Source organism: Telmatherina bonti, assembly GCF_933228915.1.
Source record: "Telmatherina bonti genome assembly, chromosome: 11".
Classification (NCBI taxonomy): domain Eukaryota; kingdom Metazoa; phylum Chordata; class Actinopteri; order Atheriniformes; family Telmatherinidae; genus Telmatherina; species Telmatherina bonti.
In genome coordinates, this window is record NC_136629.1 from 19,216,357 (window position 1) to 19,238,928 (window position 22,572).

Sequence of the window (22,572 nt, forward strand, 5' to 3'; positions counted from 1 at the left end):
TTGGAATTAATGTGAAATAAAACTCATTTTTAATTTCTTAACTTTAATATTACTTTGTTGTGAAATTTTGGTCAGATTTTTGGTTTTGTCGCATCTAACAACAAAAAATGCATGTGGATAGAAGTGAGATCAGCTTATTTGATCCAACACCTCCTATTTGTTTTATCGCTCTTCATATTTCTATAGAATAAATCATATGATGAAATATAGCCTTGAAAGAGAAAAGCGTATTATACACACACTGAAGGAATTACATTGTTAAAGCTTGCTTAACACTAATCTTTATTCAGGTTTAACATTTCAAATTCATCTTGCTAAGACAATAGAAAGCCATTCAAGCAGTTTGTCACTCATTCTGCCGATTCCAGTCACCCCTGAGACAAATCTTGGCCAAAAATGTGAAAGCCATCAAAGTCCATCTTTTGCTTTCCTCCTTCATGGTCATTTTTAATGTATCCAAAAGTGATTAAAACTCACAGTTGTTTCAGGTGTATTGAACAGTCAGGTCTTTAGGAGGATTTATTGTGAACTTGTCACTACTAGATATAGATTAAACACATGAGAATATGAATTTCTCACTGGGGGCAACACAACCTCTGATCTCTAATAGCTTGTAAACCTCACAGGGGACTTTTTAATAATTGCTGCAGGATTAAATGACTGGAGTAATGAGTAGGGGGTGACGTGGGTGGCATCAGGCTGAGAAAAAGACAGCAATAATCACTCACCTCCAGTGGGAAAAGTCATTTTCAATTCCCTCTTAGATCTGACAGATGGTCAAACCCCATACCCAAATGCCTTCATATGAATAGCTCTAAAGATGCTCAGCTGCATCGTTTTGATCTAGTCTCTTAATTGCAGAAGGTAGTGGAACTGCAAACAGCTTTAGCACTATGTGCAGAGCAAAGACCGCAGCCTGATCCATAGCACTTAGGAAGACCAAGACTTAATTGAGAGTTAAAGCTACAATACTGGACTCAACTAATTTTAATATGAAGCGTTTATCTGGATGTGGTAAACTGCCCTAACTATTTCTTTTCCTCCTGAGAAGTGAATGCCATGCTCTGTCTCCTGTGCAGAATAAGCTTTACTCTGTGGCCTGCTGCTCTGTGGCTGGTTTCTGAGTAGTTTGGCACCTGTCAGGTCCTGTCTACGTTTGACTGGTAGATATGAAATATAGTCAAGGCTATTGAATTTGATTTTTTATTTTTAACCCAAATAGCATAATTCATACCAGTTTTCTTTGTGTGTGTGCCTGTGTGTGTGCCTGTGTATGTGTGTGAAAAGACTGGACTTTCTGAATGTAAAATATAAAATGTTTCCAAGACCAGCCATATTGTGCATTTTTCAAAATATCTTAGTGAGATTATCTGATGAGTTTTTGCCTGTGACTAAGCTGACTTTTGAGGCATTTTCTGCTGGATGTGATGATGTGCTGCTGGGATATTTTCTTCTAGTACTGTCTCGCAATTTTTAACATCCGTTGTGATGAGTCACCAGGACATAAGTTTGCATGTGGGATCAACTGAAGTTTCCAAAACTCAAGTAATGCCAAGAATAAGAACCCAAATCCGGGAAAGCTGAGAATGCTACATTGCAGATGTAGGGCAGTAGCATAATGATGAGTGAGGAAGGCTCTGTTTAAGCAATTTCTTCCATCAATCACCACAGGGAATGTTAAATTATGGACAGTACAGTCATCAAACTTGGAGCAGTGATGAGGACACAGCAGGAATACTGGATAAGTATAATGTGTGTCTCACTAAGACACAGCCACAGAAATAAATTCAGATCTTGGACAGAGACTGGCTAGCTAAAAACAAAATATCCTAATTTCTGGAAAATTCCAATTTTTCAACATCTTGGTAATTAATTATAGTTATAATTTATACTTCAGTTATTCAAATGGTTATATTTCCTCAACAGTTCAAACTGTAACAATGTAATTTTCCTGCACTGAGTACTAAATTACCAGTAAGTTTATTGTGCATTACAAGTAGTTTATGAATAGTTTCTCGAATGGTTTTCAAGAAACACAAAAAATGCATCTTGACACATGAGTGTCAACTTGCGTATGTAACAGATGAGGAGCATCCCAAATGCAGGGTAAAGGTAGGAGGCAGACAGGTGCAGGAATTAAAGGTTTAAAGTGTTTATACTCAAAGCTGATTGAAAAAGAAGCAGGTGTACTCTGTATACCTGCATATAGTTGGGACTACACCACTGATGTTGCTATTTGCAATGACCAGGAAGAAATGCTGCTACAAAACTGCTGACTCTTCGAAGCATAAATTTATGACAATATAATAAATGAATTAATCTGACGATATAAACTAATAGCACTTCGATCACTCAGTTTCACTTTATGACGGCTCAGTCTTTTCAGACAAAGCCCTTCCTCGGTTCCGTCTTTTCCTCCATATTTTCCATTGAGTTCTTTTGAGGCTCAGCTCCCACCATGGGCACATTTTCTGTCAGAATTTTAATACTTCACAGAGACGGCATGCATAGTCATTATCAACACATTATTTAAGATGCAATCCTAGAGAAGCCAAACTGACTTGGGAACAAGTACAGTGACCAAAACATCTTTCAAAGCGGTCAGTGAGAAGGATTTATTTCTTTATCAAAAGAATGATTCTAATTCTAAGAAGGCTCTCCACTTACGGTCCTTAGATCTCTGTCGACAGAATGGGCAACCAGGGGGTGGTGCTTTTATAATGATTGATGTCTCATGCAAACCATAACCACCCAAGCCATTTAACACAGGTTACAATGGTGACCGACCCTGGTAAGAAGTGAATGGGATTTATAATACAGAGAAACCAGGGTTAACCTTGAAGTTACCTGAATTAGATCAAATGCAACTTTTTCAAACAGGCCTCAAGACAGCAACTTAGCAACAGAAAAGCCAACAAAAACCTTCATAACATATTTTTCAGAAACAGCCCCTCAGCTGTATTTGGCATTTTGCGTTTTATTTAGCTGTGTTTGGGCAGCAGCTTTTGGTGGAGGGAATGTAACACCATTGACCATTGACCGTGCTCTTGTGTTTGCAAAAGAAAAATCTGGAACAAATTCAGATTAATTCCAAAATAACTTTGGTAAAGTTGCCTCCCACCAGCTGAAACACATTAAGTTTACACACCTACTTTCACCTATTCAGTGTTGCAGATGGGCTGAAGATTATCTTGGCTTCTGTTGGGAAAGAAGCAGGGTGCAACATGGACAGATTGTCAGTCTATCATGGGCTCAACACAAAGACAATTTAGACAAAGAGCTAATAAAAAAAAAAGACAAGTAGACATAAAATTTGCACGAGATGATAACTTCTAACAAAGTTATCAGCTGAAGGCTGGGTATGGAGTGTATCCTTAAAAATGTGAGGAAAGCGTAGATGCAGAAAACAAATATGGCTGGAATAAAAACTGTCTACCTGAAAATCTAACAGAGAGCTGAGACAGGACGTTAAGGTTGCACTTAAAATGGACTAAAAAATTTGTAGCAACAGCTTTTACAGAGTGATAAATCCTCCCTAGAAGTTGGACCTCAATGTGCTTTGAAGCAATTGCATTCCTGAAACAGCAATGCACACACATCTGCACAGTATGCAGCCAAAAAAAGAAAAACTTTCTTGTAAATTGGTGTTTTACCAGCTGAATCCTTTCGCTTGTTGGTATGCTTAATTGCTTCGCAGCTAACTGGGAAAAAGAAATTCCTGATTTTTTTAAGTGCCTCGCACATTTGCACATCAGAAACACCACATCCTGAAATTCTGCCCACAGCACAATAAAAACAAGAGATTTAAATTAGCTACTGATGTTATTCTTGGTTTTTGTTGAACAAGGCAAGACAAGTTTATTTGTATTGCACATTTCACCTCCAACACAATTCCAAGTGCTTTACATGAAAACATTGAAAGCATTACAGCAGGGTGCAGCAAGAGTCAAAAGCAAACTTAAAAAAGAAATGAAAGAAATTCAATTATAAGAGAAAAAGCTCAAATAAAGTAGATAAGATGCATGAAATAAAAGTCAGCAAAGGGAAATTTTTTTTTACCAGTTTAAAGCAGCTGAGAGTTTCAGCAGACCTGCAGTTTTCTGGATGTGAGGAGCAGAAGTTTAAACGCTGCCTCTACATTTTAAATTCTGGCTCTGAAAACTGAAAGTAGACCTGTTCCTGATGATCTGAGGGATCTGGTAGGTTCATAACAAACCAGAAGATCTTGAATGTATTTTGATCCTAAGCCATTTAGTGCCTTTTAAACTAACAGCAGGATTTTGAAGTCAGTTCCTTGACAGACAGGAAGAAAGTGTAAAGATGTGAGGTCTGGAGCTGATCCACTTTCTTGGTCTTAGTGAGGACTCGAGCAGCAGCGTTCTGTACTAACTGCAGCTGTCTGATGGACGTTTAAGGGAGACCTGTAATGACAGTGTTACAGTAGTCTACGGTAAAGATACATGCATGGACAGATTTGTCTCAGTCCTGCTGAGATATCAGTCCTTTAATCTTTGATATGTTCAGTTTGAGCAATAAACTGAACAAAGTTCCAGCATATCCAACCTTTCATTTCATGAATGCATTTTATTTTATTCACACACCCATATTCACAAAAAAGACTGTTTGATTATTCAAAAAAGATTATTAACAAAATTAATAAAATAAGAAAAAAATTCTGACTATGAAGAGGTGCCTTATACATATAAAGCCCCCCTTGGAAAAGCAAATGTGTTCAGCACAACACAGCAGCATTGTGTGTGTTACAATGCTGAACAGGACAAGTTAAACAAATGAATCATCTTTTTCATTGTGTGTCATAACCTGTAAAACAATTATTTTTGGAAATGCCTTATAACCCTTTTCTGTCTTTGACTACACCAGCAATCTTCCAAAACCTTTTTTTCATTGCTTTTCTAGAGGTTCTCAAACCTAATCAATCAAGTATATTTGATTATCTGCACCTGGCTCTTAATTACTGTTTTATTACATTGGAAATAGTAATTATTTACTCAGTTTTTCACAGAATCCACCTGCATTTTTTTTTAGCTTTTGTTAGCTTAAAACAACAAGGTGTACAATGTCATCATGTGATGTTGTTCATCTGAGTTTTATTTAGCTCATTCAGTGGCTGTAAAGGGGCTGCATAGTGGTTAGCACTGTGGCCTCACAACAAGAAGGTTTGGTCAGTGGCCTTTCTGTGTGGAGTTTGCATGTTTTCCCCAGCTTCCCCACGACCCTTCATTGGATTAAGCGGTTAGGATAATGGGTGAATTAATGAATAGTGGCTGTAAGTTCAACATGGAGACCTCAGAGTTAGATGCCCTCCGAATGGGGAAGGCATCTTTTTTCCTTTTTTTCCCCCTTGTTTTTTGCATTTATTGTTTCTTCATAAGCACTTACAGAACTCTCAATTCGTTCCAGAGATCATGTGAGGAGGCTGCATTGGAGTGCTGAATAGACTGTCTTTGTGGGAAAACAGTTTTAATTCCACTTAAGATGGATTTCCACACAGTAGTAGTCTTTATCGTTTCTCTGTAGCCTTATCATGGGCTTCACTCAATGTATCTATAGCTTAAGGTCTCAACGCCATTCATGATAGCTGTTGTAAATTTTGCCATTACAGAATGATGGAGGGATAAATCTAATGAAAAATCCAAAACACATCCAAAACATAAATGTTGCAATTTGGTCTCTCTTTTTTGGACCACTTTGATTGCAATTATTTCCCAGCAGGGCCAGTTGAGGCACGTGCTGGGCATGTTATTACTTTTCCAAACTCAAACATTAATAATGTGTCTGTAATCAACATTTCTTCCCCTTTCCTCACACAGATACAAAGTATCCTCACTCACAGCCTTGAAAGGATCCCTTTCATACCGCCTTCACTCCAGATTACAATAAAGCAAAATTAGTTTCAACAAAAGACAGACTTTTTCCTCGATGGAAACAACAATGATGTCTTGATTAATTCCTGCTATATTCAACGTTTGGAGCCTGGAGCCTGGAGCCTCTAAAGTGTGCCTGAATCATATTAGAGTTTATCCTTTAATAAAGTTCATGACTGAAAAAGAGGAGATGAGGCATTAAAAAAATATGATAATAATCAGAATCGTGCAAGGGAAATCCTTGAGGCCGGCACGGATCTGATTGAAATCGTCCAAAAGAAGGAGAAATATTACATGTCCCAAAGGCTTTTTTACTTTACCTTGTGGGAGTGTGCGCTCTTGGATAATAAAGAAAAATACATTGTGTGAAAATTGAAGCATTCATTGCTGTATGTAGCTGAATGAAGCTGATGTCAGCCCAAATTGATTTTTATCATTGTTATGAATTATTATAGTTATTAGTTTAATGATAGATTTTACTGTTATTACTGTGGGGATGGAAGACCCTGCCTCTACTAAGGCTATGCTACCACACAGAGACGTAGCAGTACACATCAAACAGCTGGTGCATCCGTGCATTTGCAATATCACTGGCATGAGTTTTATCCACGTATTTGCCTTTGGGGAAGTGTGTGTCTCAAACTCATTTAGATTTTTATGGCTGGATGCAAGATAAGCCTTACAGATTGGCAGATCACTGAAGTATTAAATGACCCAGGAGCTTTCTGTGAATTTAAGAAGAAGGTTTACTATGCTTTGTTGTTTCAGTGTCAAAGTTGAGGATGAGGTCTGTGGTGACTCTGTCAGCAGTCTGTCTCCCTGCATTTAGTCTCTGGGGACAGTTCCCAAACAACAGAGCGGCAGAAGACAAACTGGGAAAATGGACTAATTCGTGAAGCAGATACCAAGTGTCATTAGCAGGGCATAATTTATTGCAAAGCCCGTGCTGTGAATATAATGCGGCTGAAGTGAATCATGCACATGAACTCAGCAAGGTGTAAAATGAGCTTGTACTGATTAGGTTCCTCTTTTGCAGAAACATCTTGACATGTAGTTATCAACAGACCAACAAATAGACTCTCTGCAGCTCGTATATGGGGCGCCTTGCTATGGAGTATACACACTGACATGATGTCACGTTGACTTTCCAAAGCAAATAATTTCCTCCTTGTCTTGGAGAGATTAAATGTGCTTTAATTGGCCTTCTGATGCTGATGTGAGGAGAAACCAAGTGACAATTTGTTGAGTATTTGTTTTATGTTAAGAGGTCTGAAGAAGATTTGTGTAAAGTTTATCCTTTGGCGTTCTTCATAATTCCAAGAGAAGAGTTTGACAAGCAGAAGTTCCTCAACAATCAGATAAAAAAAAACACTCTCTTTCAGAGAGCATAAGATTGAAAAAGTACTTTCCAGGTCATCTGGACCTGCACATTTCAGAATGTTTAAGCTAATGCCTTATGTATACATACATCTAGTATATATGGTATGACATGATATGATATGATATGATATGATATGATATGATATGATATGATATGATATTTTATTTTATTTTATTTCCAATTAATATTATATTAGAAAAATATATAATTAGTTAGAGCCTTTGTGATTAATTGGTCTCAATCAATAACATTTTATTGCATTGCAATATTCCCCCCAAAAAGTAACATTTATTTAAGGTAAAAGGATTTTAGTGGATGGCAGAATCTAACAATAGACACAAACATTAACAATATAAACGAAGACTCATTGACTGCATTTCTCAAAGGAGTAGCAAAGCAAATAGAGCAGAAATAGATACTTTGACTGTTGTCTTCTTAAAAGTCTACAGCATGTTACAACACTTTGAACTTTTTAAATGTGATCAGACACACTCTTCGTTAATAGGAGTTAATATCAGACGGTTAGCTGGGGCTGGACCAACTATTGTAATTTTGCATCTGGTCATTTAGTCATAAAGCAGAGGTGATTATCATCTACTCTGACTGCAAACGTCATGTAATTATTTGAAATTAAAACAAAATTTAAATTAAAGTTAAACTTAAGTTTAACTAATTTTAACTATTTTTTTGGCTTCTGTGTATCGCTGTATTTCTTTTACTTTGCAGCAGCACTTTAAATTGCATAATCATTTCAGCCATTTAGCCTGAGTTTAACACAAAGACAACATGTTCGGCTGCTTTCTGATTAATATAGTGTGCTCAAGTTAAATTTGTTACAATGAAAAATGTAATGTTACACATTTCTACATTAATTGTTACATGTGTATGAGGATAGGAACTCATTCATAACATTCAGCGTAATTCATTCCATTTTACTGAGAATGGAAATCCATTAAGCAATAATTAAACATTTTAAACACGTTTGTATCTGTAGTCTGTTTTCTTGTAGAAGAAAAAAAAAAGGCAAGCATTAGTATTGATTTGCTCTGGAGTGTAATATGCATAAAATGACAGGAAACAAGGTTGTGTCGGAAAGATCTCCGAGTGGTGTGCAATCTGGATGCCATCAGTTTTCCTGTCATTACTTCCTCCAAGGAGCTTATGTCGTCATCTGCATTTATTTGTTTGTTAGTAACTTCACACAAAAAACTGGAGGATTTTTGTGAATTTTTTCACAATGTGGGTGGAAATGAGCTGCTTGGTGGAGATCTGCGTTCTCTGAGTGCTTTACATCACTTTAAATCTGCTGTATGACTACTGACTGGATGGCTTTAAATTGAATCCAACTGATTTTTTTTTTCTGTAAAGTGCCCATAAATGATGTTATGAATGTGAGCCATTCAAATAATGTTTAACTGAATTGAAAAACTGAACAGGTCAGGGAGGTGGTGGAGCAAGAAGCAAGCTAATTTGTTCCTACTGAGTGAGTGTGTAAAGCAGCAAAGTGGGTGAAGTTGGGAAAGATTATTCTCATTTCTTCAGCTTAGCTTAATTCTCATCCAGACCTAGCACAGTGTTTTTGCTGTTGTCTTGCAAACACAAATTCTGGTGAGATTCTGACACGTCACTAAAAGTTAAACCTCTTAACACTGTAACTTAATTGCGCACTATGTTTTGTTGTTTTCCACAGATTTACTGAGTTTCTGGAGCCCTTTGAGAGAGTAATTCAACCGGAGGAACTATGGCTCTACAAGAATCCTCTAGTCGTCTCAGACCACATTCCCAAGAGGGTCATGTTTGTAAGTAATTGTATATTCATCTCATTAGAGACTTGACTGCCCCTAAACACTTGTTTATTTTTGCAGGCTAACTCTTAAGTAACACCTAAAGAACCCAGCAGAAATCCACAATTTCAGATGATTATTACAGTTATTTTATATTGCTGTTGTATTGTAGCTGTTTGGATTAGAAAGGATAATAAACTAAATAAATAATAGCCATATTATCCCTTTACATGGAGATTTCATGTGTTCTGAATCAGTAGTGGATGCTGCGGTTTTTAAAAAGAAGGCAGATTTTCTCCCAGTTCAATCTAAGAACTGCTTTACTTTGCCTAAATCCTGAACAAATCTCTTGAAGTATCTCTTTGCAAAAAAACTCTATCGAACACATTGTCAAGGATCTTTTGTTCTTACAGTTCTCTGCAATAATCACTGGCTCAAGCACAATGAGCATGAAAGAGAATGTTTGAATGTACTCTCATCAGTGGATAAAGGAAGAATCGCTTTGATCATTCTGAAAGGCAGAGTGTGGTTTGGGCTAAGTGTTAAGAGACACACTGGAGCTCAAATCATTCTGTACTCAGTCAGATTTACAATAATTCCCTGAAGTAAGAGCTAAGTGCCAAACTATGATATTTTTTAGTATTACTATAGTCCCCCCGAGTTGTAAATATAACTTTTATTAGTTATGTGATTCGAATAAAACAGCATTATCAAAAATATGTTATGTTATATAAACACAAGTGCAGATATAAAGTATTTTCTTAATGCATCAAACAATGATCATGCTATATTTTATGGCTCAGTCGCTTAAAAAATTGTGTAATAGCCACATTTATACACCCACAAAACCTATACTTTTCTTTTTTAAGTGGCAAATTGTTTGTAGTCCTTCCTTTTGTGTTGTTGTGTCCATGTAATACTGCAACCAACTTTTATATTTTAGTATTATTACATGTATATTTTTCCATCTCTGACCATGTTGCATATGATATACAAAGCTGCGCACATGTATTTAACTGCTAACTGACCAAGTCAGAAGAAAATCAGAGTAAAGTAAAAAGGAATTGTATATTTCAGATGGGATCATTTATGATTCCACCATCTCCTCCTTCTAAGTTTGCAAATTTAATGAAAAATGTTGTCTGCATGTTGTCATACATGACAGCTGAATGTCTTCATGTCAGGACATGTGAAACTGACACAGTCATCCAGCGATGTGTAAGTTGTATGTCTGTTCTGAGGAAATCAAATGAGTCAGGAAGATTCAGTCATTTCACAGGTTTTGAGCCTATAAAGAACTTTGTATTGATAGCTATTATATGTTTTAACGTGCGACTGTTGTTAAGACCAACTTGTTCAGTGGTGTGTGATCAGGGCTACTGCCCACATCTACGGTAACATGACCTGCATCTTTGCTTTCTTTTGGAAACAATTGCATTTCCAGTTTGTAACTCAATGTTGGGGAAAAATGTGTCTGTCTTAAAGGCAAAAGCAAAAAAAAAAAAAACGTGTCATGAGCCACACTTCCCTCTAACTCCCTGAACCCCCCATTTATGTCATTACTATAGTCTGTCCAGCCCACACCAAGTCAAATTGCATATATATATATATATATATATATATATATATATATATATGTGTGTGTGTGCGTGTGTGTGTGTACATATATAACGTAGTTAAGTTCATCCCATTTATTGCAGTATCTCTATAAACTACCGTAGTTGTTTTTCGAGGTTATGAGGGATCCTGGTTGTCTGTATTTGAACATTTCATTTCGCTCTTCACCATTTAACTTTGAAAATATGCACTGCCTCTCTTCACTTGCTGAAAGTGAAGACCGAGGGCTTTGAATGGAGAAGCAGCAATTCACATGACAGAACATGAACATGGTACTGGCTAGTAAACAGGAGGCTGGAGTCCAACACAAAAAGACTGTGTGATGGCATAGTATGCTGCTGATGAAATTATACTTCTACTTCTTCACATGATTTTTTTCATCCATTCAGTCTTAAAATGATGAATTTCGGATTATCGTCCCTTTAAAGTTAACCTTGTCAGAAAACCATACTATGTACTAAAATTCAAACCTTCACAAGAGGTCAGATCTTACCTTTTAGTTTAACATGGTCATCTCGTATGTGTGGAACTAGAAGTCACTTTATGCTTTGGTGGCAGCTGTGAAATTTCACATAAAAATACTTTTGCATCATTTTAAGGTATCTGGCTACATATGTTCAAACACACATTAGATGTCAGGATTTAGCTCCACACATCAGTGGCAGCTGCTTTGTGCATGGATAGGTAAAAACAAAGCTTAAAATTACTTATCAAAAAATGATTTGAAGTGTGTGTTATGACAAGCATTTGAAAGTGCATTAGTCATAGGAAGCACTGCCAGTAAAGCAGAAAACACACGGAACAGCTTTCCATGTGGTATTCTTGTTTGTCCTGCCAAGATCAAAATATGTTCAAATATAAACATTTGAATGTATCTGCTGTTTAACTATGCTAAATTATGTCTTTTTCCGCTTTTCCAGTATGGTTTAGAAAACTGTTAACAGATGAATTAAATTTGTGTTTGCTGATGGCAAGCATTTAAATAATCAGCTGGAAAGAAATATCCCTCACCCTCATCACCTACATGCCTCTTAGGGAAAATACTCCTGGTGCTGACGCCTGACTGTCAGCTTTCTTTACTGTTATTGCCCTGATGGTATTCCTGAAGGTGTGCAGAATTTATCTGCCTACAAACAAGAGTTCATGGATAGGATTTAGATCAAACTACATCTTGGCTCACTGTCATTAAGATATTTACAGTATTAGCCATGAGACAAACTCAAGAGTCCCTCCTGGATTTATTTCCATCACTGGAAGTGGCAGGAATTTCTTGTCCTAATAATCCTAAAATACATCCAGTACCACTGGATCAGATAGTAAAATGTCACAACGGGCTACTACTGAGGCTTTTAGCATTAAAATCAGTGTCTGAATATGGCTGTTTCCATTTCTGCAAAAATTGGGTTCATAATTAACATTTTCTATATAAACTTTAAAATATCAACTAATATGTATTAATAATTAAGCAACAGGAAATTAGTGGCTCGCTGTAGCCTATTCAGTACCAATTGTATCCTTGACAGCCATAATCTGAATGTGGTGACACCATGTAGTGAGAGAAGCAGATTAGTTCAGTTATAAGGTTACACCACTACAGATACCCACTGTTAGTTCTTTGCCTGTGAGACAGACACGGATACCCACATAGCAAGGAACGATTTAAAGACAAATAACATGTTTTAAACAGCTATTTAAAGAGATACGTTTCAACATGAATCTGTCTTTTTTATGTAAGGATGGGAGTTCTGCGTCAGGTTCTTTAAAATCTTCTAATAGTATATTATCCTGACTTTAAGATGGGTTTGGATACTTCCTTGTGTTTCCATGGTAACAGTTGCTCATTAGTCTTCTTATCCTTGATATATTCTAAAGATGCCATTTTCAGTAAAAAAAAAAAAAAGAAAAAAAGAAAAAAAAAAAAGAATTAAAACGCCTGTTGGGATCAGGTACCACACTGGCAGACAAAGTTAAATCAACTGTGACAATTTTCTGTTGCAGATTCATTCACAACATGTTCTGAGAACATTTTAAGTTCAGCCCCACCAGTTTTCCTCCCAACATTAGTGGAAAGTGATGGCCACTGCTGTGAGTTAAAGGCCACTAAATCAGGGGCCTTTTGGCAAATGTGTTAAGAACTTCTTACTACTAAGATGCTATGGTGATTCTTCATCCTTTCTTTGTTTTTCAAAACATATTTTAGTACGCTCTTCATCATTTTACTCTACAATATATTCTTTACAGTCATGATTTTGATTATTTGAACTGCATCCATGTATCCATGTATATGCGTGGATATAAAATAATTGTGGCTGATTTTATCTTAAATACTTAGTTGCTTAAGGCAAAGCATATCTATCTGGAAAGTAATTAATACATTCTCCAGCAGGAATAATTACATGTGTGATGAGGGCTTGAGTCTCTTATCAAATTCTGTCTGCTCAAATGGGAAGACCAACTGAACAAAAAAGAGGCTTATTTGGCCCCTCAGCTTGCCTTTTTAAAATTAACTCTGAATAATAGATGGATTCAGGTCATACCTGGAGGCAAACTTAATTTTACAATTAACCTGAAAAACAGACCCAACGGAGCGCTGCAGTGCATCTCTAATGTCACAATAATAACCATCCATGTTTTATTGTGTTTATTTCCACACAGGCAATTTCCTTCCTCACCCCACTGGCAGTGATATTTGTGGTGAAGATAATTCAGAGAACCGACAAGACAGAGATCAAAGAGGCATGTTTAGGTACGTGGAGAATCTTCCTGGAAATGTCACAGTTGTTGTGCTGTTAGTCAGGCTGATCCCACTCAAAGCTCGTCACATGTGGATACTCTGTCACCACCTAGGTGTCACGGCGAAAATCACTGGCTAATGCATCATTTATGAGTGTGGAGGGGCTCATTCTTTTGAGAGGGTATTTAAGGAAAACAACTATCTTTTTCTTACAGTAACCACATGGTTGTAGTCTCTCATCCCGACCAAAAACAACACAGATTTTACACTGGACTCTAAAGGAAGTCAGACCCCAGTTTGCTTTGTGCCACTGCATCATTGCATGACATGATCACTAATGGCAACACAGAACAATGAGGTGGAAATTAGGAATTGGTTTGCCGTTTAGTCCTAAAATGAGAGCATACATACTTTAGAGCTACTGCATCAGTTTGTTTTAATGCTGAAACTATTAAAAAAAAAAAAAAAAAAGAACTCTGTTATTTTCTTGCAGTTCAACATCTCTAATCGCTCCCTATTGCTACCAGAAACAAATTACTCTCATATAAGTACTACATAGTGCTTAATGGTGTGGCTCTTTAAACTCTGTGACCCCACATTGCAGTCAGCGTGATGCCATGGGTATTAGTCTTCATCACAGCAGTTATTACTATTTACTCATTTAAAATTGTACCCCATTTGTTTCATCCTCAACCAGTTTCTCTAACACTGATCCTTTCCTTGTTCTCCACTTTCCCCTGGGTTGTGAAACCAGTGTAGGTTCTTGCATATATTAGAAAGCACTGAGAAAGTTTAACACTAATCCAATTAAAGAGACACACAAAGGTTGAATCAGGTGGCGAAGGGATGGCTTGGTGCAGTGGTGCAGAGATTACAGCGCTGTGTAGTATTTAATCGGCCACAACTGCCTGCAGAGAAGGACTTCCACATGAGGCTTTGGAAAACAGCACAAGTCAGAAGAACAAAGAGGAAAAGGAAGCCCGCTATTCTGACAAGTTTCAACATGATCCTAGTTCTGAGGATGGCTTTAGACCAGCAAAATCTTTAGATCTAATGAGACACTAATGTCAGCCATCACTTGTTCAGCCAAGTATATAATTAAAAAGTGGCTTATTTTTAGCGAAACAAAGACCTATTTCTGTCTCAATCCAAGCTAAAATCCCACAAACAAAGCTGTTCCTGTTTGTTCAGATTTATTAATTCAACATCATCCCTCTGGACTTTTAATCCCAAACACTTCTTCAAACAGAGGTAATACAACTGGCATAAACCATGGCTTTGCAGTTAGATTTTAATCCTTGGAAATACTTAAGGGAATTTGTTGTGCTAAAATAGTACATTCATTTGTGACTGTGCATTCTGCTTATACACTTCCTTTCTGTTCTTCTGTGGGGCTACAAAGAAAAACAGCTCTTTGTTTCTTTTGCAAAGTTCTCTAATAATCTTTTATCATCCTTTAACTCCTGCAGCTTAATTACATGATTATCTTTAAGTCAGAATATAATGAAGCCATTTGAGGATTCCATTTTCCACAAGGCTACCCTTTGAAAATGACACAGACATAAACAACAGTGCTTGTTTTCCATTTTGGTTACAAAGCATAAATACTATTATTAATCATCCAAATATGCAATCATATAGCATTCAGAGAAATTATTTCGTAACCAGTGCAGCTGGAGAAACACTCCTGTGCAAAAGTCACAATTTTAAATAGAAGTTTGCAAGCTGTCCTCGTATTTAAACTAATGAGTCAAAACTTAGCTCCTGAAACCACGAGAGTACTTCCTGATAACTGTAATTATTCTGACATTCAAACTTTTTTTTTTCTTCTTTAAAATCAACTTGTTTTTCTGTGTGAGCTGAAAAAGTACTGTGCTGATGAAATGAAAGCACCTTTATTCAATGGGTCTCTAATTTCCTAAAACGGTTACAATCACTGAAGAAAAGTCCCAGAGACCTGCTTGTGAATATGTCCAATTTATAACTGCAGACACAAATGCAATCTGCACATATCACAGACCTTTCTGTTTGGGAGACTAATGCAAGTCCAGTCTCTTGATAGGATTGTTAGGATATAGTTGGTGTCTGTTTGGTGGACTTCAAGAACAGCTGAGCAAACTATATGACGCTAGCTGAGCTAACCTGTAGGACGAATGACAAACTTGCTAAAGTTACACCTCTTTCCATCCCACCTCCCAAAAAAACTACCTTACTTTCATCCTCTGACTGTCTTTATTTCTCCATTTTTATCTTAGATTTTTCTTCTCCACAAAAACAACATTCTCTTGATGACAGGAAGCATCCATATAATGGGAACATGTCGATCATTTCGGTCGACGGGTGTCACTCAGTGTGTGACAGTGGAGTCCAACCTGAGGCCTGTACTACGAAGAGAGATTAGCATACATATATCTTTCTGTAACCTGGGTTGACTTATCCAGACATTCAAAACATGACTAAACGGTTATCAACTCAATAATGCAACCCAGGGTTTTCTCATCACATAACAGGAGTTGTGTTCGCAGCCACCAATCATGGACCGGGAAAACTTTGAGGAGCAGCTACTTTACCATGGAGAAGGAGACAATTATTTTTCCCACATATGAAGAATTAAACACATCATCCAGACCAAAAGAAACATTGCTGCTACAATAATAGCCAGGAAATTCAGCAGATTATATAATATTCATTTATCATACAATATAAATGGACAGCACACTGATTACTTTGTTACAGCCCAGACATTTCAAGGAGAGCTTCCTGTTCCCTTCTTATATATTTGATTTTTGGTTTATCACCCTCCTCCATGAGCCATCACCTTATTGTGGTGGAGGGGTTTGTATGTCCCGAAGATCTTAGCAGAGCTGGGGGACTCTGGTGTGGACTCTCCTATCTCTGGGGTTGAAGTCGCTGACGTGGTCAGGAAGCTCCTTGGTGGCAAGGCCCCGGGGATGGATGAGATCCGCCTGGAGTTCCTTACGGCTCTGGATGCTGTTGGGCTGTCCTGGCTGGCATGCTTCTGGAGCACCGCATGTACATCGGGGACAGTGCCTCTGGACTGGTTATCCCCCTTTTTAAAAAAAGGGGACCAGAGGGTGTGTTCCAATTACAGGGGAATCACACTCCTCAGCCTCCCTGGTAAGGTCTATTCAGGGATCCTGGAGAGGAAGGTCTGAATCGCTGCTGTACTGCTGTAGGGAACAGAATTTCTAGGCGAAGTAGAAGTATGTATATGTGTATGTATGTATATATATATATATATATATATATATATATATATATATATGACAAAAGTCTGATAAAGAACACACTGCAATTAAATGGTGGATTTTAGGAGTGGTCCAATGCAACATATTTCATTTTGGAGATTAATCAAATCTGCCCGGTTTGCCCAAATTAATAAGCAGATAAGTAATCCCAACCTTGAGCTTTTCTCAGCAGCTTTGGGAGATGATAAATTTGAGTGCTGGCAACATGGATCAAGTTCAATTTCACTGCAAAATACTAAAATTAACCTATGAAGCCAGCCACTCTCCCTAATCATGAGCCCCGGTGGTTTTCTTTATCGCTAATTAAATGAGCATTCAGTTACAGTACGATGCCCACCTGTCAGCTCACTGTAATCCCCCTGTTTCCCATTACAAACACTTAGCTGAGGCTTTAATTGTTTCAGTCAGATTTGACCTGATGACATGCTTTTCACCAAACTGCTGTAGGGATATCTTTCTCTTCTCCTATATGCATCTGACTTATTAACCAGCACAATGTCTATAAATTTAACGTTTAGCTCACATGGCTGAGTGACCATAGAGCCATGTGAGCAAATCATTAAAGCTATGCACACAGTGCTGGCAAATAATCTCAGATGCCAAGATTTGAGGCTTCAGAGCAGACCCATAACCTGCTGGAGAGATTATATTTCCCAGCTGGCTAGCTAATAACATAAATCACTGTGGATGAACTGCACAAAGTTACAGACAGGAACAAGCTCCATGGATCTCTACTATCAGCTTTCTCCTCAACCTTGTCCTGGATAACACGATGAATGAATGGATATGTCATTGTCCAACGAGTCCATCAGAATGACTCAACAATTACACACATAATTGGAAGGGAATTAGGGGAGATGCCAAATTGTTTATAAAAAGACAAAAATACATCCCAGTTTTCTGACTGGACCACCACCAAATCCACTGCAGTCAATGACTACTGCCAACAAAGGAATTGTAATATCCACAATGGTCACAATGCCTGCAGCTGTTTTTCTAAAGCTGTTATCTTGAGATGACAAGGTTATTTATAGTACTGAAGACTTGTGCACCAAACGCACAATACAAAGACTTAATTTACACTATCAGGCTGAAATGGATCCAATCTGTTCATTCCTATTTAGTTCCTCAATCCCGATTTCTTTCATAGCTTTGTGTTTTGTTTGGATGTGAAATTTTGTCCCAATTCCAATTTCTTAAATCTGATTTGCATTATTTAAGCCTGTATTCCTTAATATACATTTATTCATTCTGTATCCTAACTGCTTAGTCCCAACAAAGGGTCACAGGAAAGCTGGAGCCCAGCCCAGTTGTCTTTGGGTGAAAGGCGGGGTACCCCCTGGACAGCTCACCAGGTCATCACAGTCTTTAATATACAGTTTATCCAAAATAAGGATGGACAAAATGAGTCTATTCCTAATATTTGTATCACTACATAGGATGCTCATGTTGGATTTCATGCTGCTTTTAGCTAACATTCATACACTGAGAACAATATTGTCACCAATCTGCGACACTACTACACCATAGCACTTTCAACAATAGGCGAAGCAGTAAACGCTAGCCAACTAGATTTTATAGTCTTCCGCCTTTCCTGTATAGCTAGATAGATACTTGACATTCTCTCCAGCTAAATGCATCTGTAATTCTGTACAGTCATTTGTATTGTGCAGTCATTTGGCAGATGCTTTTATCAAAAGCAACTTGCATGTGATAAGTAATCAATAAACCATAGAAATGAACCTAAAATGCATGTCTTTGGACAGTGGGAGGAAGCCAGAGTACCCGGAGAGAACCCACGCATACACAGAGAAAACATGCAAACTCTGCACAGAAAGGCCGCTGCTCAAACCGTCCCGTAGCTAAGACTCTAACCACTATGCCGTTAAATAGCCTTGAGCCATATCAATAATTGCTATAACACCACTAAACCCACTGTTCACCAAACTGAATATACGAACAATTCAGGAACTGGTCACCTTTAAAACTGTTTAAATCATATACAGAGTTAAAAGTCATCATTTATCTTAGATTTTTCAAAGTTTTTCAAACAGAGGGAGAGTATGGTCTAAGTGAGTGTTACGGTCCCTAAACAAAACAATAATACGGCTCAAAAATAGGTACCATAACATATGAGAGACCATCGCAAAAGAGCAACATTTAACCACGTTTATTAAAGAAAACCACGGTAACCAAAGGAGAAGGGAGCCTCAGCTAAAATATGCTAAAGAAGGGAGCAGTCTCAAACCAGCCACGAAATGGGCCGTAGGATCTGGGCTACACCCCAAACATAAAAGAGGATCAAACCACAGAATCAAAACTAAAAACTGGAGTACAGGAGACTCCCAACTCAAAACAACCAAAAGAAACCGGTGAGAGGTTGGCAGTAACCTCTGCCTGAGTACTGCGCACTCCTGCTTTATGTTCATCCCAGCATGTAACTCCAGCCAATCACTATAGAGGAAATAAAAGACATAATGACACACAGCTGATAATGGTAAGTTGAAACAGCTGACCATGGCACGCACAACAGTGACACATGTATGTTTAAAAAAAACTAAAACTAGCAATGAGAACAAACAGAATTTCACTGTGTCACTGCTAAAGGAGTTCGTCTATAGGAACAGCTGGAATGAAAACAGGAAATTATGTCTGGCTTTGGCTTGTTATCTCCAGATAATCATACAATTAACAAGCCATTTAAAAATGCACATACAAGAAAAAAAAAAAAAAAGACCATAAAAGGAAAAACTTTGACGTGAGTCCTTTTGCATTCAGTCAAGAGACCTCCCTGGTCTGTTTGTGAAGTTTGTACTGAACCTAATTGCTCCTGTCAGGTCTCAGAAATGATGAGAAGCTGTTTCATACATAAATCCTGACAACCATCTGTCCAGTCTTAAAGGAAAACCCATGAATCTTACTAGATTCATTTTTACAGTATAGTAGGAGAGCAAAATACATGCTGAAAGCCGTGTTGCATAAAATTTGTGAAATTGATTCTTTTATAACAGCATCACTGTTTCTTTTGGTGAAAATGCCAACCTCATCTGTTGAACCACTTTGGATAATAAACCACCATAAAACTCTGATTTGTTATGTGTCTCTCTCTCTCCAGCTGTGTCCCTGGCTCTCGCTTTAAATGGAGTCTTCACGAATACTATCAAGTTGATTGTTGGGAGGTATGTGCAATCTGAGGCTTTTTACAGGCTTGGTCAGTTATGCAACACATAAGATTTCATCTTTCAGCCTTGACTTACAAGCTTTGCGGCCAATCCGTTGCTTGACTTGTTGCCCCAATTCCCAGACCCAGGCCGGATTACTTCCAGCGTTGTTTCCCTGATGGACAAGTGAATGCAAAGATGCTGTGCACCGGGGAGCGAGAGTTGGTCTCCGAGGGGCGCAAGAGCTTCCCGAGTAGCCATTCTTCCTGTGAGTAACATGCCATGTAGATTTCTGCCTGTGCAAGCAGCTCCGAAGTTGCCATAACTCTCGCACTAACTCCATAAAACTGCACAGTAGCTGTTTCTCAGCATGATGTCGCTATGAGTGACATTTTGTTGAGAAGAAATGTCGGTGTGCTCGCTCCAGATGTCCGTTAGGTTTTTCATTCCTTCAAAATTAATAAAAGGTTCAAGTTCTCACATCCCGAGGAAGCTTGTGGAGACTGGGTCACACACATTTATTTGATGACTCTTGACAGTCCAATACACACCCACTGTTTCAGCTTCATCTGATTTCCTGTTGTGCTCAACTGCACAGACCTGCGCAGGATGCTGGGAATCCTCTCCACCATATTGCTTACAAGCTGTTTTCACCTCAGCAGCATGTTAAATAATTCACATGTTTTTTTTGTTGTTGTTGTTGTTGTCCAACAGATGAGAGGAAATTGGTAGAAACTGAATTGCATGCTTGGATGTTGGGCACACAGATGTTTTACAATCCCCGGCTATGTTATGGTAGATTAGGCATATCATGGCTGCATTTAGGAAGATAGATCTTTGAAAATTCACTAAATGCTTTTGCTGTCTTTGAACATAGAAACATGCTAACACAGTCAGAATCTTTCTTTTACTGTATCATGCAAACTAAAAGAGCATCATCACATCCGTTGCATAAAGTATAAAACACTGACAAGCTTGATGCTTTTGTATATCGTTTGCTTTTATTTGATAGTTAACATAGTAATCATGAACTAAAGCAATGGAAGAAAGTGTAAATTAGCAAAAAATTGGATCCTACTCATGCCTAATTAGCAAAGATTGAAATGTTTTGAAAAATAGCTTCTGTCCTGCTGTGAGTATGACTGCCTTGAACTTCTCCACAACAGGCTGCATGCGTGTTGCACAAACACAGTGCGACACCCTGAAGTATGAGATGATTTTGGCAGTAAAACTTTTAATTGAAGCTGAAAACAGCGGTAGACTTTTTTATTTTTAAAATAGTGTTTAATGCTCAGAGCATTAAACTTTGCTTTGAAGTGCACAATGCATCCCGTTAGAAATGGCAAAGAGAGACAATGTTCTGTAATCCACTGCAGCTCTGTGTGTGGATTACATTCATCTATGCAGCAGCTCTAATAGCCTTACGCTGTTACACTGCGTAAGGAGGTGATTGAGAGAGCAGTGCATTGGGGACATAGGGAGCACCCATATGGCACTGCATCTAGAGAGCAAAAGGGATTCAATTTCCTGTCTGTGTCCCTTTTCACCAGACAAGGCTTGTTGGATTGCGCTTTAGTTGCAGACCTTTTACTCAGACAAATGTGACAAGGCACAGAGGAATAAGGCAAGACGTTAGATAAGAGAGAGTGGGGCCTTAAGTAAAGAGACACCTGTAGATAACACAGCGTCACCTCTGGCCGATTTGAAGCTTGGCACGTGGTTAGGAGGTGTTACATTCACATTCTCTAATGCATTTGCAGAGATAAAGATGTAATCATGAAGCCAAAAAAAAAAAAAAAAAAAAAAAAAAAAAACGTCATCAGGGTCAGCCAGGAAAAAGATACTGTAAATTCACCCCAAGGCTTATTTGATGGCATCTACCGCTTCAAGGAGAGAAACTTTTTTTTTTTTTTTAATGCAATCCAAAATCTGTAAGGCAGCTCACGTTTTCCGTGATTAGATTTTCTTTCTTCACCTCGTAGCAAAGTAGCAGAATAACTGCTATTGGAGGAGACAGGCCCCAGGGAGGGAAAACAAACAGATAAATAACAACTCCCCTGAACCCACTGCACCAATCCACACAGCAGTAAAGCAAACAGGACCTGAAGCAAAAGCTGTTACTGTTGACATCTTATTCATATTTATCTCACCATTTTCCCTTTTTTGCATATTAAGCCATTAGATATGATCTGCTAATATATGCTCTGACGTCTTCAGCATTTATATTCTCTTTAGAGTTTATGTGACTCCTGTGAAATAGCTCTAATTACAAATTTACTTATCCACTGCCGTCTATTACAATGTCTATCATCGTGTTATTTGAGTATCGAGAGAGAACTGCACTTCTGCTGCTTTTCAGTCAGGCACAGAAGCAGCATTTATATGATGCTAATAAGGAGCTTCTATTGAGTTTGTGTGTGTGTTCATGGCTGAAACCACCTAATTGGTTGGTTAGTATGCCTTTCCTGCTGGTGAGAGTCAGAGCAATGCTCCACAGGTCCCTGCAGGGTCAAAGGTCAAGGTAGGAAGGGACGGCTGAGACAGACTGGAAGAAATATAGTCTCACTTTGACTGTTTTCTCTTGTTAGGTGTTGATGAAAACTGCTGTATCACAAAGTGGTCAAAATAAATTAGCAGAAACACCAGTACTCTCCAAACTTATGACACACACAGACACACACACGCAATTGTTGCTGATTTGCAAATGTAATTGTAAAATGTTTATCAAATTAAGGAAACAT

General features: G+C 38.0%; 1 protein-coding gene across 1 annotated transcript in view; it reads left to right on the top strand.

The window, feature by feature from the left end:
- Positions 1-22,572, top strand: part of plpp4 (phospholipid phosphatase 4) — a gene marked incomplete at both ends in the record, with an annotated part of 50,286 nt that overhangs the window by 20,782 nt on the left and 6,932 nt on the right. The window contains 4 exons of the mRNA XM_079249219.1: positions 8,957-9,065; positions 13,323-13,413; positions 19,786-19,849; positions 19,975-20,099. Of these exons, the coding sequence (XP_079105345.1) occupies positions 8,957-9,065; positions 13,323-13,413; positions 19,786-19,849; positions 19,975-20,099 (389 nt within the window). The remainder of the gene's footprint in view (positions 1-8,956; positions 9,066-13,322; positions 13,414-19,785; positions 19,850-19,974; positions 20,100-22,572) is intronic.